This window comes from Dama dama, chromosome 28 (genome assembly GCF_033118175.1).
Source record: "Dama dama isolate Ldn47 chromosome 28, ASM3311817v1, whole genome shotgun sequence".
NCBI classification, from domain to species: domain Eukaryota; kingdom Metazoa; phylum Chordata; class Mammalia; order Artiodactyla; family Cervidae; genus Dama; species Dama dama.
This window is the reverse complement of record NC_083708.1, coordinates 40814025-40831615: the sequence shown is the minus strand read 5'-3', so window position 1 is coordinate 40831615 and position 17591 is coordinate 40814025. Positions and strand designations below refer to the sequence as shown.

The 17591-nt window shown below is 43.9% G+C and overlaps 1 protein-coding gene across 3 annotated transcripts in view; it reads left to right on the top strand.

Moving 5' to 3' along the window:
- NR2E1 (nuclear receptor subfamily 2 group E member 1) overlaps nt 1-17344 on the top strand; it is a 117210-nt gene extending 99866 nt beyond the window's left edge. For 2 of the 3 annotated variants that reach the window (XM_061131716.1, XM_061131718.1), the window contains exons 2-8: nt 4457-4544; nt 6261-6496; nt 7745-7891; nt 9977-10073; nt 10461-10610; nt 11699-11804; nt 15855-17344. In XM_061131716.1, the coding sequence (XP_060987699.1) occupies nt 4532-4544; nt 6261-6496; nt 7745-7891; nt 9977-10073; nt 10461-10610; nt 11699-11804; nt 15855-16017 (912 nt within the window). In that variant the 5' untranslated portion in view covers nt 4457-4531 and the 3' untranslated portion in view covers nt 16018-17344. Of the gene's footprint in view, nt 1-1080; nt 1227-4456; nt 4545-6260; nt 6497-7744; nt 7892-9976; nt 10074-10460; nt 10611-11698; nt 11805-15854 lie in introns of all 3 variants that reach the window. The other variant, XM_061131715.1, reaches the window with a different exon arrangement.
- Nucleotides 17345-17591: the final 247 nt, after the last annotated feature.

Genomic DNA, 17591 nt, shown 5'->3' with positions numbered 1-17591 from the left:
TCTGTGAACCGCTTCAGTCTTGCTGGACCCTTGAGTCCTATAGAAATATAGTCCCTTTCCTTCTGAGTTTTTGAATTTTACCCTCTCCGAAACAGTTCTCCGGGCTCCGCGGTCACCCCAGGCTTGAGGGGATTCCAAGGAGATTTCCCTTGAGTCAAGCGACTGTCAAGGCCACTGGGGTTGGAGGGCAGTCAAGAGAAACCCGTCAGATGGCTTTTAAAAATCAGCCTCAGACAGCGGTGAAAAACCGGGAGTAAGGGACCCCACGCAGGATGTAGTGTGAGGAGATAGGACTTCAAGTAGGAAAATCCTGGGGAGTGGAGGGGGTGCTGTCCCACCCTAACTTGCCAGGAAATCAACATACTTACAACACTCTCCCCCTACTTGCCTGGCTCGGTGCTACTTTGAGGAGAAAAAAAAAATTTTTTTTCCTGAAAGAAATTGTCAAAAGCGATCCATCAAGCATTATTTTAAATAGGTAAAGTGAAAGTTGGGCAATTACCACTACCCTTATTATCATTAATAATCCTAGTATTAGCATTACAATAATAATCCTAATAATAACCACCGCCCGGCAGCTCAGTGAAACCTCGATTGCCTTCCAGCTGCCATCCCTGGTTCCAGCCGTGTTTGTTTTTCTTCTTTTCCCTTTTACATTTCAAGTTTGTCTCCTCGCGCGCTCACTAACAACTTTCTCTGTTAAATGCAAGAGCAAGGGAGGGAGGCGGCCAAACTTTCCGCGGAGCAGAAAGGCAGCAGCGGGCCACGCTGCCGCCCCGGCCTGCTGTAATCTTTTATTCCAAAATGGGTCTCGGCGATTAGAGGAGACCCAAATACATGTAGCGGTGCATGAATAATGCTCATTGTAGGAAACTGACACTTGCTCAAGGAAAAAAAGTTTGGCTATAAAATCACTTCATTATTTGCTTTTACCGCAGCTTCGGTGCTAATCCCTTCGGAGGTCAGATTGCTTAGCATCTCTCTCCCTCTCCCCTTTCCTCCTCCTTCTCCGCCCTCCTCTCTCTCTCACCCCTTCCACACACACACCCCACCCCTTCCTTGTCTTTCCTGCGATTTCAGGCCGTATTTTAGATATTCCCTGTAAAGTGTGTGGCGACAGAAGCTCGGGGAAACACTACGGGGTCTACGCCTGCGACGGCTGCTCGGGGTTTTTCAAACGAAGTATCCGAAGGAATAGGACGTATGTCTGCAAATCTGGAAACCAGGTACCTTAGCAGGGCTGTGCTGCCCGGCTCCCCTCCGCCACCTCCCCTTCCTTTGTTTGTGCCAAGGCCTCCTCTGAGTTTCCAAACTGCTAGGGAGAGACCAGGCCCTGACCACTCCTGTCCTCTCCCCTCCTTCCTGCCTCAACTCTCAGTGGCGCTTTTGCTTGGGAAAGGTGTGAAGAGGTAAGGGAAGAGAGCTGAGTTTGAAGGAGGAAAGCTGAAATCCCAGTGCCTCTTTATGTCCTCTCCCAATCCCCTACCCTGCCCTTTTTAAAAAAATCCTCTGATAGGTTTCTACACTGGATAAGGCCCGTACTCTGACTATAAAGCCAACCCAGGGGATCTAAGGAAATTTAGACTCTAAACCACAAGTGCAGGCAGGTGGAAGGGCTGTTTTATGTTGCCTGCCACCCCACCGCCATTTTTAGCAGTGCCCAAGCTCAATGCTGTGACCTGGGTCTCAGGGCAGAAGTGAATTGCACAGGGCATCTCAGTCAAGGTTGAAATGTGAAGTGAGTATTGGCCACTTGGGACAGACAAGATGTGCTGAATGAAGAACTGTGCCCTTTCAGAGAAGCAGGGCTGCTTGGCAGTGGGCAGTGGGCCTTCAACACCCTCGTGAATTTAGTTGAGCCTTGTCAGAAAAGGACAGAGTGAGCAAGAAGAGAAGATGCCCAAGGAAGGAGTAACTGGCAGCCTTTTCATGGTTCCCATATCTTCTCTTCCTCTCTGCTTAGAAGGTGTGCCCGATTGATTATGTTTTGGTCTTGAGCAGGAACTGTCTCAAAGAGACGTAAAAGTAGGGGCATGGGCTAAGTGTGAGCTAAAACTCCCAGAAAGAGTGAGCAGACCCCTCCCCCAACTCAGTTTCCAGCTCAGAAGATCAGCCCTTTGGTCCCACATTTTTTTGGCCTTCTCCTTGGCCAGGCATACAGATCCTAAGTATAGAATGACCATCTCCACTCCCAGGAAGATCCTGGAGAGTGCGGTGGTCAGAAGTCATCCTTTGGTACCAAAATGGTAAAAACATTTTCACTAATTAGTATATATATTAATGTCTATGATATACTTACACATATATTGCTTGCTGCTAGTGAATTATTTATCTTTTTCTGAAGCTATGTCTGCTCATGCCAAGTTCTGATAGATTTGGATTATCAACAGAAACAAGAACAAGAAGATACTGCATTGGGATAAGTTATTTTGAACTCTCCAGCCCTATTACCTGTTTAATTGAGTTCATAACTCTGTATCAGTTTCTGTGTCACCATTTGAACATCATGTTATATATACCCAGGACTGTAGCCCAGTAGCTCCACAGGAATATGGGATTACTGTGGGTCATCAGATTTGAGCAGGCCTCTACTTTATCTTTTATGCAACGCACAGAATCAGGGAATCAAAATCTCAGATGTTATGCTTGATATTTTCAAAGGGGTTGGCTGTCAACTCAAACATATTGATGTCAGTCCAAGTGCTTGTAAAGGAGTGATAATAGACTCATCAGGCATGGTGGTCCTCTTCTTGCACAGAGAATAAATGGCCCAAACCGAGGTATGCATCTTTCTCTCAGGCTCCAGATATTTATATACAGTATATCTGATTTGAAGGCACTCTTAAGAACTAATGTAAGCTTCTACTTTGCATTAGTATGTTTAGCAGAATACTAGAAGGATAACATTTGAGGATAGACATATGATGGCATTTAATTACATTGAGCTATTTAAACTTCTTTACATTGAGCTATTACACTAGCCAGCAAAGATGCCCAGAAGAATTCAGTTAGGAAAAAAAAAGTTATTTCCGTTTTTTATTCTAAGATTAGGTAAATAGCATTACAATTCATCATTAACAGTAATGAGAATGTTTAGAAATTGTTATGAACTTCTGCTCTACCTTTATTTTGAATAAATCAACATATTCAAACCAGAGGAGTATGATCTCATAAAACTGTGGTTTGAGTGCATAATTTTTTCCTAAGGGGTATTTCAGAAAAATATGCTTACTCCAAATTCAGAGTATATGAATTTTGAGGTTATGGAACAAAATAAAAATATATTTATTTTATTATCTTTCTTCCCACTGTAAATGTAACAGTAGCACATAATAAAAACAGAGAGCACCAAAACTTCTTATGTATTTACTGTGTATAAAATACACATGTAGATATGACTCTTTATGTATCTATATATATGTTCCCTCAGTAACAACACCTAACACTAAATAAATTTCATTAGAAATTTTCTCTGTACTTCCTCTTTTAATGGCCAATATTTTTCCAGAAAATTGCACTGGATAAAACCTTTATTTTCTCATGCGTCTCAGATAAATATTTCTGAGGCAGCAGTTACCTCTATTTTTTCAGTTATCATGCTAATGTTCTCAGTCCATATTATCATTTTTTCAGACAGTCCATCACATTATCTTTCAGGTCATATTTACATTGTGGACGTTTCTAGAATTTGTCCAGGCCTTGGGCTTGTCCCTTCCCACCCTCACATCTGTAAGCCTTGCCCTCCTAACCACTGTGGCTTCTGCCTCACCTTCCAGGAATGGCTGTGTTTCTGTGAATCTGGGCTGAGGGTAGTCCTTAAAACAACTCTCAACCTGCTGGTTATAAGGATGGCTTCGAACACGAAGACAAGAGAGGAAACAGGAGAGTGGAGAATAATGAAATATTTATCTGACAGATAAATGGACTTACCCAGAGAGTGACAGAAAGAGGTAGACTCAAGAGCTGAAAACGGAAAGAATAGTTCGCGGGAGGGGGATGTTGCAGGGATCCGGGCAGGCAAGCCGGCTCGGTAACAGAGCTCTGAAGCCTCCCTCCCCCCGGGCAGGTCGCTGTCTTCGGTCCTGAAAAGTCTCGGCCTGCTCCAGCACCACTGCGCCTGGCGAAGTTCCCCTCGTGAGCTCCTCCCCGTGCGGCGGGGTCTGGCCGTCCAGTCTCTCTGACCCTTCACCTGCTTGGAGCAGGACTTTGCTTCCTGTCTGCTTTCATAGGGTCAGGGATTGGTTTTGTTGAAGTAGCTCTGAGAAGCCTAGCCCTTTCTCCCCCTGGCCCTGCTGGTGCCCAAGGCCCTCGCGTTTTTGCGGACCCAGGCTTGCCGCTTTGCGGTCTGTGGTGGAGTCGGTACTCGGCCTCCATGAGTTTTCCTCCACCCAGCGCCGGCTTCTAGTCCCCACTCTAAAGGCCTTGGGGGCCGCTGACCACCTGCACTCTGTTCCAGGGAGGCTGCCCGGTGGACAAGACTCACAGAAACCAGTGCAGGGCGTGTCGGCTGAAGAAGTGTTTGGAAGTCAACATGAACAAAGATGGTAATCTACTTATTCTTAGTTCATCTTATGTTGATTGAGTAGTAAGTAAATTATGTGTACAGAAAATAATGGCACTCCAATGCATGTAAATCATCTGAGCATTTCTTTCCAGACTCTGGGAATTGGCCTCGGGCTTTAGTCATCTCCCGGCCTGAGTCCCAGCCCCACCCCACTGAACTCTCCAGGGTAAGGCCCATGCCTTCGTGGGGCCCTTGCACCTCACAACCATCCCCACGAGGCCAGCGTTCCTGAGGCCCCCACTCTGCTGGGGACACACATGTGACGTTTCCGATCTCCCATCCAGATTCCTCTTCTCACCTCTCCTGGCAGCCCTTTTGTGGCCAGTCTTAAGCCTGTTAGCCTCCCACAGGGTCTTGCTGTCTGGATGTCTCTGGTAGAGAATATCCTGTGGACTAGGAGACTGGTTGAAGGAGGAAGGGCAGAGACATGAACAGGCAGAATGTCTAGCCCTTGTTTGTAGACTCACCAAGATCACAAAATCAGGACGGCTGTTGTGGTGATCTGGGCATCTCTCAGTCCTGAAGAAAGGGGCTGTAGCGGCAAGGTAACCCTAGTGGGTGCTTCGGACACCCAGCTCCCAGAAGGCTCAGCAAGAACTAGCTCGTCAGGATGCTTCTTGGACTTAGAGTGCAATCCAAGGGCGTGGCCGGCGGTGGCCTGGCCAGGGCGTCCCAGGCCGGGAAGCGGGTGGGAGTCGTGGCCAGGAGGGAGGAATGGAGCCTTAGGACTGGGTGCAGATTGGGCTTTGCCGGGAAGGAAGCCTGGGTGGGGTGGCATCCGCATGAGGTACATACAGCTCCCACTGGGGGAAGTTACTTACTCCGCGGCGCAGGAAGCAGGAGGGAGCGTCCAACCTGTTGAACTTGTGTATTGACAAGTTGTCAAGCTCGTGGAGCGGAAGATTGCCCTGAATTAATTTGTTTGTTTAAACTGTTGGTGGTAATTGTCACATCTCCCTTGCCTTCCTCCAGCACATTCTGAGAGGGCTTTCCCTCGTCCCATCCCCCGGCGGGCCGGGCTCGGGTTCTTTTCTCCCGGGCCCGACGAGGCCCAGTGGTATTTCCAAGTAGGGTGGGGGATGGAGGTGGGGCGGAGTGGTCTTCCGGCTGATTGAAGAAAGTCTGTGCAGAGACGCTATGTGTGCAGACGCGCGCTCAGTGGCTCAGTCCTGTCTTACTCTTTGCGACGCCATGGATTGACTGTAGTCCTGCCAGGCTCCTCTATCCATGGGATTTCCCAGGCAAGAATACTGGAGTGGGTTGCCATTTCCTCCTCCAGGGATTCTTCCCGGCCCAGGGATCTAATGCTAGTCTCCTGCAGTGCTCCCTCTGCAATCGATTGCGGTCGAGACCTAGCCACTCCTGTCCAGAGAATCTCTGGTTTCCCTGCAACCCGCCTGGGAGCGGAGGAGCCCTGAACAGACAAAACTCACGTAGTCTTGCCTGAGACTCGGGCATTAGTGTGACACTTTGGGCCGGGATGCTCTTCTCGGCTTCAGCTTCCTTATGCAAACAGTGTAAGGGTTAGACGGTCTCAGAGCGCCCTCCCACCCTCACGTTCCTTCTCCCCGCTTCTCTTCACCTCCTGGGTTCCCTTGCCTGCCTAGACGCGCAGGTTGGCCAGAGAGCGCGGCAGCGTCTGTGTGATGACCACGTCTCTGATCTCGGGCGCGCACTGGTCTGTGTGTCTCTGCAGCTGTGCAGCACGAGCGGGGCCCTCGGACGTCCACTATCCGCAAGCAGGTGGCCCTCTACTTCCGTGGACACAAGGAAGAGAACGGAGCGGCCGCGCACTTCCCCTCTGCCGCACTGCCCGCGCCTGCATTCTTCACCGCGGTCACGCAGCTGGATCCGCACGGCCTGGAGCTGGCCGCAGTGTCTGCCACCCCGGAGCGCCAGACACTTGTGAGCCTGGCTCAGCCCACGCCCAAGGTCAGTGGCCTTGCTAGGCCCGAGGCCGTTCAGAGTGGAGGGCGGAGAGGGGCACGCCCGTTCTTTCTCAGCTGGGAGAGCTCAAGCAACACTTAGGGAGAGAGACCTGGCGGGACCCTCTGTGCTTGGCCGAGCCCTGCGGGGAGCCCTCTATGGCCCACTCTCCCCTGTTGAGCTGAGGTTCTCAAGCTTCAGTGTGTGGTCAAGCCACTCTCTGAGCTGACTACAACTGTGGACTTCTAGGCCCATCCTCCGTACAGCAAATTTGAGGTGGAGCCCAGGAACCTGCACCATTAGAAAACACTTCTAGTGTGAAAGCCTGTCTGAACTAAGAGGGCAGCCTAAAGTGTTCCTGAAGGACAGAGGAGCAGAGCTGTTTTTAGAAGAAAGAAGTTTCATTCAGCTGGCAGAAGAGCACCTTGAATTGCAACTGCAGGAATCTAATCTCTTGGACAAAGGTCCTTAACGCACAAGAGAGAAATGTGGAGTTCACCCTGTTAGGACAGTATGAAGAACCTGGCTTCATTTCCCACTCCACTTCTGAATCACATGAATATACACAAGGACTGAGCCTCCACTAGCAGGGCCACAGCCAGAACCACCTCAAAAGGTGTCCCTAGGGACTACCTTCCAGACTTCCAGCTGGTACCTACACAGAGCCCCCACTCCAGGCCAAGGCCTCCAGATCTCCCCCAGACAAGGGCCAGCTGCAGCCCCACACTGCAGGGAAGCCAAACACCTGGGTGCATGCACAATATTTAATATTGCTTTCTTACCCTTGATGTGTATAATAAGCTTGGGAAAGTAGTGTTATGAATGTTGTCAGTTATGAATGGGAATGCTCTGTGAATGATTAAGATGTCTAATTGAAATATTTCCATAATATACTAATCCTTTCTAAAAATACTCATATGCATATTTGTGTTTGGGATGCCTATTAATTTATACTTTTTTCCCACTTCTATTTTTATTTACTCAAGTGCAAGCTCTTGTCTAAATTGGGAGACAGGCCTGGCACTTGGCTCAGCCCGAGGAAAATTTGCTGCAGAGGATAGAATAGCCACATGCCCCTCTTGATGGAAAAGGCCGCCAAAGAGTGGAATGAGCCTCTCCCAATAATTATTATTTCCCAGACTCTATAGATGTTCCTGTCTCCTTCCTTGGTTAATTAGAAAACTTTAACAGTGGCTCTTCTTGCAGAGCTGTTGTTTCCTTACTCCCTGATTTTTCTCTTTCTTCCCCACCCAGTATCCCCATGAAGTGAATGGGACCCCAATGTATCTCTATGAAGTGGCCACAGAGTCAGTGTGTGAATCGGCTGCCAGACTTCTATTTATGAGCATCAAGTGGGCTAAGAGTGTGCCAGCTTTCTCCACGCTATCTTTGCAAGACCAGGTAGGACCAAGAGGGCACTGAGCTCTTGGGGAAGAGGGTTGGGAAAGAAGTAACAGTCGTCAGGCTTATGAAACTAAGTGCTACTTGGATAAATCACCAGATCCAGGCATCCATTCCTAACAGCAGTGAGAAAATGATTTTTCTTAGCTTTTTGCTATGGCTTCAAAATATCTAGCTATGGAATCCTTACTAAGAAGTGTAATTGTGTTATTTCAGGAAAGTTGGATATGATCTGCAAGAAACAAATATACAAGATCATTTTCTTTTTTAGTTTATTGGAACATCAAATTTAATCACAAATTTTAAAAATCATAAATCTTAATGATTTTTTAAATTGTTAATAAAGCAATGTTTTCTTTAAGAACACTGGAACTGAGAGAAATAGAAGGTGATGAGAGTATTCCCTGGTTAGATTTTGAGATCTAGTCTCATTTTATATTTGCTGCTTTTATTTTTCATTGTGATGCTCACAGTTTTGGCCACTGATGTATCAGCATGAAGGACTAAAGGGTGTGTTGCACAGTTCCCTTGATTCTTTAAATGCTTTTAGAGATTTTGTGAATTAATAGGTCTGGTGCATAATCCTGTGATTGTAAATGACAGTAAGACGGAGAAAAAAAAGTATGTGCTATTAAAATTGTGTCATACCAAAACTCAGAAGTTTTATTGTTAGGAATATCATAAATGGCCTCTGCCATAATTTTTCTATCCTTAAGGGAAAGAAAGAAAATGAAGTATTCACAAAAATTGGCTGTTACCAGTATATTCATGGAAATTAATGACAAATTTCCCAAAAGGCTAATAAGTAGTTCCAAAAGCAAAGGATTTGTTTCTTTAATTCATTTTATACCTAATTAAAGCATAATAGTGCCCCTTAATATGAAGTACGTTTCCTACAGAGACCTGGCAATGTACTCAAAACATTTAATCTTCTAGCATGGGATATTCTTTCTTTTGTGGCCTGGACTTTCAGACATGGTTAGAATTAGACATTGTTTACCTTGCATTTTGAAAGTATTATTTTTTGTACTTAATGCAATAAAGCTGAAAATAAAGCATTTTGAAAATTAAACCCTTTGGTCTAATTGTGATTTTGGTTACAACCCTTCACAATTCAGCCCTTAGCACTCAGAAGGAAATCCTCTCACATAAATCATCCAGGATTACTGGTTTTTGAGAGATTTTTCAAAAACAGATTTTTCAAGATGGTTAGTTTTTTTATTTGTCCAGATTTACTTGTAGACTCTGACCATTTGCTCTGTGTGTGTGTGTGTGTGTGTGTGTGTGTGTGTGTGTGTGAGTTGGCTATTTTTTCTCAAAACAAGTATTTGTAGACTCCTTAATCCAAACAAAATTTACTTACTATCTGCCACTTAGTCCTTCAGTGGAAACCCTTCAACAAGCAAACTGCAGTGAAGTGGAATCCAGTATATTAATTTAGAAAAGGAGCCAGATTTTTATTTTAAATATTCAGTAGCACATTTCAATAGAATGAAAATGACAAGCACCTTGATGCTGTCCACTTATGAGTCTCAGAAAAATCAGGCAGTGAGATGAGGTAAACTCAGCAAAACCCAATTAACATAATTACACCCTGATTTCCCTGCATGCCTCTTGGGAATTAGTGATCGCTCTCCCAGCCCAGCCCCCTCAACCCTCCATGAAGATGGGGGCCCACATCAGCACGTTTAGTCTGGAATCCTCAACCCTGATAATATCAACATTTTCTATGAGGGGAATCTGCCTGCTGACCTGTTGTTAGCATTTCATAGGGCCTGGGTCATCCATGAAGCTTCTAGGTAGTCAGGAACAAATGGATGCAAGGACGAGAAGGGTAAACCCTTTTCCAAGGGAAGCAAAATTGGGGGAATTGGAATGACTGATCCTCAAGTGCATGTGCAAGTATAGACACCTTTTAAAAAAGGAAAATATGAGAAAATAAGGGAAAGCTAAAATATTCAGAGGAAAAACTACCAGGACAGGCATTTAAAACACTTTTAAAAATGATAGAAATTTACATATTGAAATTGTTTATAAATTTATAAATTACACACTATATTATATTATACATCTATTGTATGACAGCTGATGCTTTTGGAAGATGCTTGGAGAGAACTGTTTGTTCTAGGAATAGCACAATGGGCCATTCCGGTTGATGCTAACACTCTACTGGCTGTATCTGGTAAGAATTGCACAATTTAATGACTTTGTTGTAGAAATTACCATAAAAATACATTACTGAAAAAAGAACAACATGTAAAGAATAACAAATTCCTGCTGAACAATAGAGTATACCTGTCATTTATAAATCTATATTTAAATGCAAATAATGTTGTTTTGTTGTATTCATGACTGCTTGCATTGTTATTTAAATGCAAATTACTGTGTTTGTTATTATCCAAGAGAAGATTTTATATTAACTTTCATACAATATAGCCAGTTTACATAGAATCAGATATCTTAGAGTGACAATTGAATAGATATTGATATGCAGGATTTTGTCAAAAATCAATATTAAATCATGAAAATGCCTTCATGTTAGAGCATTTATTGCATATTTTTATTCTAGGCATGAATGGTGACAACACAGATTCCCAGAAGCTGAACAAGATCATATCTGAAATACAGGCTTTACAAGAGGTGGTGGCTCGATTTAGACAGCTCCGGTTAGATGCTACTGAATTTGCCTGTCTAAAATGCATCGTCACTTTCAAAGCTGGTAAGCAGATACAGACTGCTGTCTCTTCTTCCAGTTTTGCCATCTCACTAACTCAGTTCAGTTCAGTCACTCAGTTGTGTCCGACCACTTGCGACCCCATGGACTGTAGCACACCAGGCCTCCCTGTCCATCACCAATTCCCAGAGCTCACTCAAACTCATGTCAGTTGAGTCGGTGATGCTATCCAACCATCTTATCCCCTGTCGTCCCCTTCTTCTCCCATCTCCAATCTTTCCCAGCATCAGGGTCTTTTCCAGTGAGTTAGTTCTTCACATCAGGTGGCCAAAGTATTAGAGTTTCAGCTTTAGCATTAGTCCTTCCAACGAATATTCAGGACTGATTTCTTTTAGGATGGACTAGTTGGATCTTCTTGCAGTCCATGAGACTCTCAAGAGTCTTCTCCAACACCACAGTTCAAAAGCATCTTCTTCTGTGCTCAGCTTTCTTTATAGTCCAAGTCTCACATCCATACATGACTGCTGGAAAAACCATTGCTTTGACTAGACAGACCTTTGTTGGCAAAGTAATGTCTCTGCTTTTTAATATGCCATCTAGTGTGGCCATAACTTTTCTTCCAAGTTGTAAGCGTCTTTTAATTTCATGACTGTAGTCACCATCTGCAGTGATTTTGGAGCCCCCCCAAATAAAGTCTGACACTGTTTCCACTGTTTCCCCATCTATTTGCCATGAAGTGATGGGACCAAATGCCATGATCTTAGTGTTCTGAATGTTGAGTTTTAAGCCAGCTTTTTCACTCTCCTCTTTCACTTTCATCAAGAAGCTCTTTAGTTCTTTGCTTTCTGCCATAAGGGTGGTATCATCTGCATATCTGAGGTTATTGATATTTCTCCTGGCAGTCTTGATTTAAGCTTGTGCTTCATCCAGTCCAGGGCTTCTCATGATGTACTCACTCTCAGCCACCTCTAAGTCCAAAAGAGAGGTGATGGCTTTCAAGAGAGCTCATACTCTTAGTCTGATTCCACTGGACCTGCATGTTCTTCTGCTTGTTGACCATCCACTTCCAGAGAGTGCTTTCCCCATCTGCATTCCTGTGCTGCTTCTCACAATTTCCTGGTCTTCATTTCTAGTTCCTACACACAGTGGTTCTGAACTGAGAAGTTTCCGGAATGCTGCCGCCATCGCAGCTCTTCAAGACGAGGCTCAGCTAACTCTCAACAGCTACATCCATACCAGGTGACCCTTGTTTGCCTTGAACATGTACCTAAGAAAATTGTTTCCATTGTGAATGTGTGAGCAGGCAGTAAAAAGCCAGTTCAAACACTGCGACTAATTATCCTGCTGCCAAACCAGTAAATTTAGTTAGAATCTATGTCCTCATCTATTTCTAAGGGTAGGGGAGAGAAGCAAATCAAATTAGGTTATCAAAGTGAAAGCACTGCGAGATACCTTACTCGTGTCCCAGATGAACAAGTTGATCCATCAGTATAGCTGAATACATCTAGGTGAATGCGTATCACCTATCAACTATCTGTAGAAACTCAGTCACTAGGGTTCTGGCAGTGCTCCTCCTGGCCCACCAAACAGGCAAATCCATCACAAGGTCTGTAGACCTTCTGTTTCTATTTTCATATGAAAAAAGCAAGGCTTTTTAAAGAGCAGTGGAACCTTGCTAGCTTCCTAAGTTAGGACTGCTGTAGATCTGAGGTTAGAATACAGTTGCTTTTTTATTCTCTAGATTGATCTTGAAGGGAAGCCCATGGAAACCTGTCTCTATCATCTCAGCATAACCCACAGACACTCTGTTGGGAGTAACTATCTCAAATGGGTAGAGGGCATTAATACTTTCAGTACTAAAGGGGATCAGAGAAACCCTGAGTCACCTGTATTCATTTGGGATGATACCACTTGTGCAAACATCACCTTATTTCTTTATAAATCCTCTTTTGAATACTAATAAGTAAAACTGTTCCCTGTCCCAGAGTCATTGAAGGTCACGTTCAGAGCTCGTATTCCTGAAAGCTTTAGGGTTCACAGCAGATCTTTAGTAGCTGACAGCAGCCAGTATCTATTGAGTGCTTACCATGTACCTTACAACACAGCATGTTGCGATTTTCCCTGAAAGTAGAGAGAGTATATAAACAAATAAATTTATAAAATGTGTGTTTAAAAACAACAACAACAACTGTTCCCTGTCCATGGAATATCACTGAAACTGTGATGTGTGATAGTGCATATATATGTTTTTCCAAACTAAAGTCCCATGGCTTTTAAATTTAAAATCCACATTAAATTTTAGAATGTATATAGTAAGCACTTAAGACTTGCTCAGAATTATAAAATGGAGCAGTACATAATTTGGGCACTTTTCCCCCCAAGTTAAAAACTAACTTGTATAACATAACTGACCTCTGACAGAGTCTTTAAGGTATAAAGAACATCACACTGAAAGAATATGATACTAGGTATTGATCCAGCCCTTGCTGAGTACTCGCTTTGTGTAGGGTGGCTCATGAGCACTGTGGGACACAAGAAAGGACTGTCCATTATCACTGCAGGAAGTAGGCAGAAGTGTTCATCAGACCAGGGAAGAGAAGAAGCGAAGTGGGGAGTGAGAGAGATGAATTCTAGTTGGGTGGAGTGGGAAAAAAAAATCTGGAAAGTCTGGTGGGTAGAGAAGACATGTGAATGGTCCTTGGATTCCAGCAGGGGAGAAGGTGACCAAAAGGAGCCAGAGAAAGGGCTGGTAGAGGTGCCAGGGGAGGTGCCAGAGAGGGAGTAAGGAGAGTCTGAGAGAACCTGACACTTCGAGAGCTGCTTTTAGGATGACTTGAGAGAGTTAATGGCTTCCCAGATGGTACTAGTGGCAAGGAACCTGCCTGCCAATTCAGGAGATGTAACAGAAGTAGGTTTGATCCCTGGGTTGGGAAGACCCCCTGGTGGAGGGTGTGGCAGTCCGCTCCAGTATGCTTGCCTAGAGAATCCCATGACAGAGGAGCCTGGGGGGCTATAGTCAGTCTGTAGAGTCGCACAGAGTCAGACGTGACTGAAGCGACAGAGCATTAAACCACAAATTAACAGAAGTCTATTTTGGAGAAATGACAAGTATACTACTTCTCCCTCACCCTCAAAACAAAGGGATTATTAAGGGAAGGAACATATCTACTTTGACATGAGCTTTGTATTTCATGATATCAGCTATAGCTATAATTTAATATTAATGTCTAGAGTCATAAATGTGACAAAACTAACTATACCTTCTTAGCTCCTTCAAGTCAGTGAATATTCTCCTCTAGCACTTTCCTGTCTAGAAGAATCTGAAATCTAAATGAAAAGTTAATGTTGCAAACTGAGCTAATTGTGTGTTAATTGTTAAACCTGCAAACTGACCTAACTGTTACAGCCCTGTAAGTGATTTCTCTAATTATCTAGGACATAAGGAGAGGGCTATAAATTGGCATTTCACACAAACTATATATGACTATATGTAATAACCATATATAGTAATGAACAGTTTAGTTACATGTAATAAACTATATAACTGACAGTCAGATACATGGATCTGTGACAGACACAGAACAGTTACACCTGAAACAAGAAAACTTCCAGTTATGTATGCTGATAGATGGAGTCAGGGGCCTAGATATTCTACAAAATAATTTTGAGCAGCCAGAGAGCCTCTTTCTTTCTTTCTCTCTCTGTCTCTGTCTCTCACACGCACACACATGGTTGTTGTTTCTGGGTAGTACAGTACTCCACATATAATAAACACTTAATTTGTGTTGACTGACTAACCAGCCCCTTCCTAATTAGAGGATAAAAGAAGTGGGTGAGTAGGTGAGTGGATAATCTCCTCACGGAAAATCAAGAGTTAATTGTCTATGAAGTCTCCAAAAGCCATCCTTTCTGTCATTATTTCCCAGTGTTTCCCCACTGGGGGACACGTCAGCAGGTTGAGTGGTTGCTGCAGGCACGATGGGGGCTTGTCTAGGCCACCACTACTTCCCACCCACTGCAGGGGCTTCTCTCTGCCTGCCTGGGAAAGGAAAAAGAGTTGTTGAAGAGAGTAAGTGGCCAAGGAGAAAGGGGAACATGGGCCTTCCTCTGCTTTCCAGGAAACATAGGAGATGCTTTCAGCAAGGAGAGCAAATGCGATATATGTGTTGTTGTTTTTTTTCTCTCCTGTGGGCAGGCTCCACCATGCCCATTCCACATTATTAAATGTGGTCTGGCTGGGCAGTGAAAGAGCCAAATGAGATCCTCAGAGGCCCAGAATGAATTGTCAGCCTAGGATCAGGTTGAAGAGAGGGACTCTCTGGTGCTCAAAACTTAGAGACAAGCATGAAAGTTGTTCCCCTGGTCCCTGCACCGTGGAGTTATTGGGCATTTAAATTCAATGTTCGGTTACCTAACTCCTGTGTAGGATATGCTATCTGTCAGTTTCTAGCACTTGTGGCCATGAGTTGAACCTGGCTGAGTCACAGATAAGTGTCTCTAAAGTTCAGTCTTTTGCGTGGTTTGTGTCAGTGGAGGGAGCCCTCCTATATTGATAACCTGATTCTAAGCTATAGACTGAAGAAGCATCAGAGCTGCAGTGAGGAGGTGGCTTATAGGCATCTAAAAGCAGCAGAAGATTGAACTTGCACATCTAAGTACAGATATATGTTGGACATCAAGAGAGGAAATTGTTCCGCAATTTCTCACATCTTTAATTATATGCCAATTTCATTGACGTGAAAGTTGGGTGTCAATGCCATGCAACAGAGCTTAGTCTTTAATTTGCACTGTAATAAAGATGGAATTATTCCTGAGAGTGACTAAGTATAGTGCCTGAATAATAATTTGGATAATTGGTTGGAAAAGGAATCCATTTCATTTGAGGGAAATAGCCTGGTGAAGGAGTCTTGAGAATCAGAAAATGTGGGTGTTGTCACTAGTTTTTTCATCAGTACTAGTGGTTGGTGTCTACACTAGCAACCTTAAGTTTATTATTTGGTCTAAATTGAGTACCATATTTCTTAAAATGATTTTTTTTTTCCAAATAAAATGCAACCCCTGTGCTAATGATGAGACTGTCACCACATGCTTTTGGCAGTGTCATTATGTTCTCTGTGCCTGTTATTCCACCTGCAGAATAGGGACAGTACCGCCGGGATAGGACCCTGTAGTATGTCACTAGAGAGGCTCAGTCAGGAAGTTATGCTGAAGATGATGTGTGTTCAAGGACAGATATTAAGCCTGTTCATGATGGATCTTACCTTGCTTTCATGGCTTCTCCTATTCCAGATACCCCACTCAACCTTGTCGCTTTGGAAAACTCCTGTTACTTTTGCCAGCTTTACGTTCTATTAGCCCATCAACCATAGAGGAAGTGTTTTTCAAAAAAACCATCGGCAATGTGCCAATTACAAGACTGCTTTCAGATATGTACAAATCCAGTGATATCTAAGCTCTCCGAGTCCCCAGTTTTCAGGATGGGACAGTATCTGATGAACTTCTACCCATGGAGAACAAACCTCAACTAACAAACCCTTCAGGAAGCATAAACCTGGGAATGTGTAGCCTTCAGAAAAGAAATGTCAATTGACACGAAACGATTCCAGTAGCTCTGACCTGCTGCCTCACCCAGGGTAGGGCAGCCTGGAAGGAACAGGGTGTAGAAGGATCGCCTGAGCAGAGAGGACTCCCTGCTGCCATGCCCTGGGAGGGGGCCGAATTTGGGGTTGCCACAGGCCATGCCATTCTGCCTCTTACCTGGAAGATCAGGCTGAACTACCAATAGCTGAAACATAAGTAGAACTTTCTTTTCCCTTTTAGCATATAAAGTTGGGTAACCAAATATAGCTCTGTGTATAACATCATACAGCAGCCTTCAGAACTATTTTATGTTGAAGAATTTATTTTAAAAATAATGGTTAGGTTTTAAATCAGAAGTTTTATCAAAAGTTTCCCTTCTATTGTACTGCATCATAAAGTGGCCTTCAGAACTGAATTAATATGTGAAGGGTAGCTTATGCTGTGAGATTTGCTTTTTCTCTATCTTTTTCCTTTCTCTTTCTTGCCTCCTCCTCCTTCCCCTTCCCTTCTCTCTCCCTTTCCTTCTCCCCTTCCTCCTCCTCCTCCTCTTTCTCAGTACCTTAGGCCAGGCAACCTTGTCAAAGGAATTGGTGGACGAAAATGAGATTCTTACCACGACTTCAGGTTGGATAACATCTCAAAATTAGAAGAGCTTTGCTAAAAGAACCCAAGTCGCGGGAGGAAGAATAAAAACAGCAAAACCAAATAAAGTGGAGATGAATGATGGAGTGAGGCAGACTGCTGTCCCATTAACATAGTGCTGAAATTAAAGGCAGTGGGGTCCAAACTCATGTTTCAGTGAGTCACACCAGATAGTAAATGAACAGGGACATGAGACCAGAAGGAATTTCAAGGTGATGGATGCTAAAAGGCTTCTTGATCCATTGCTAACAGCTTGAGACTCTTCAATGCCTTTCAGAAAACTGGTTTCTAGTAAAGCTTTGAATGCCTGCACATGCACACACACACACTTCGTCCTACACTGTAAGCTGCTCCTTTGGTATGAATCTCTACTTATGGAAGTGTAGAAACAAACATTTTAAAATAGCTGCTGTACTTTTCACATTTTGATTTATTAGGTACTAGCACTGAGGAAAAATATTCAGCACTTGGACTATTATAGGATGAGTAAAACTTTCCTTGTACAAAGTGGAATTAACTGATTTGTGAAGTTAAAAGGTTGTACTCATTGTATTTACAAAGAATAAAAAATATATTGAATTTAAATGAACTCTGCCTGGTTTCTTAGCCTCCATCCCTGGCCAGTCCTCATCCACTAGAGGCAAGGTAGCAGTGGCAGCTGGTGTAAAAACTGAAGCTCAGAGCACTGCAGCCTGAAGAACTGAACCACAAAGGCAATTTCCTTTTTACAGTGAATCCCATTTGTAAAACGATGAATAAAGAAATAAAACATAAGATTCCATTCTCTGCCGCTCTCAAATGTAA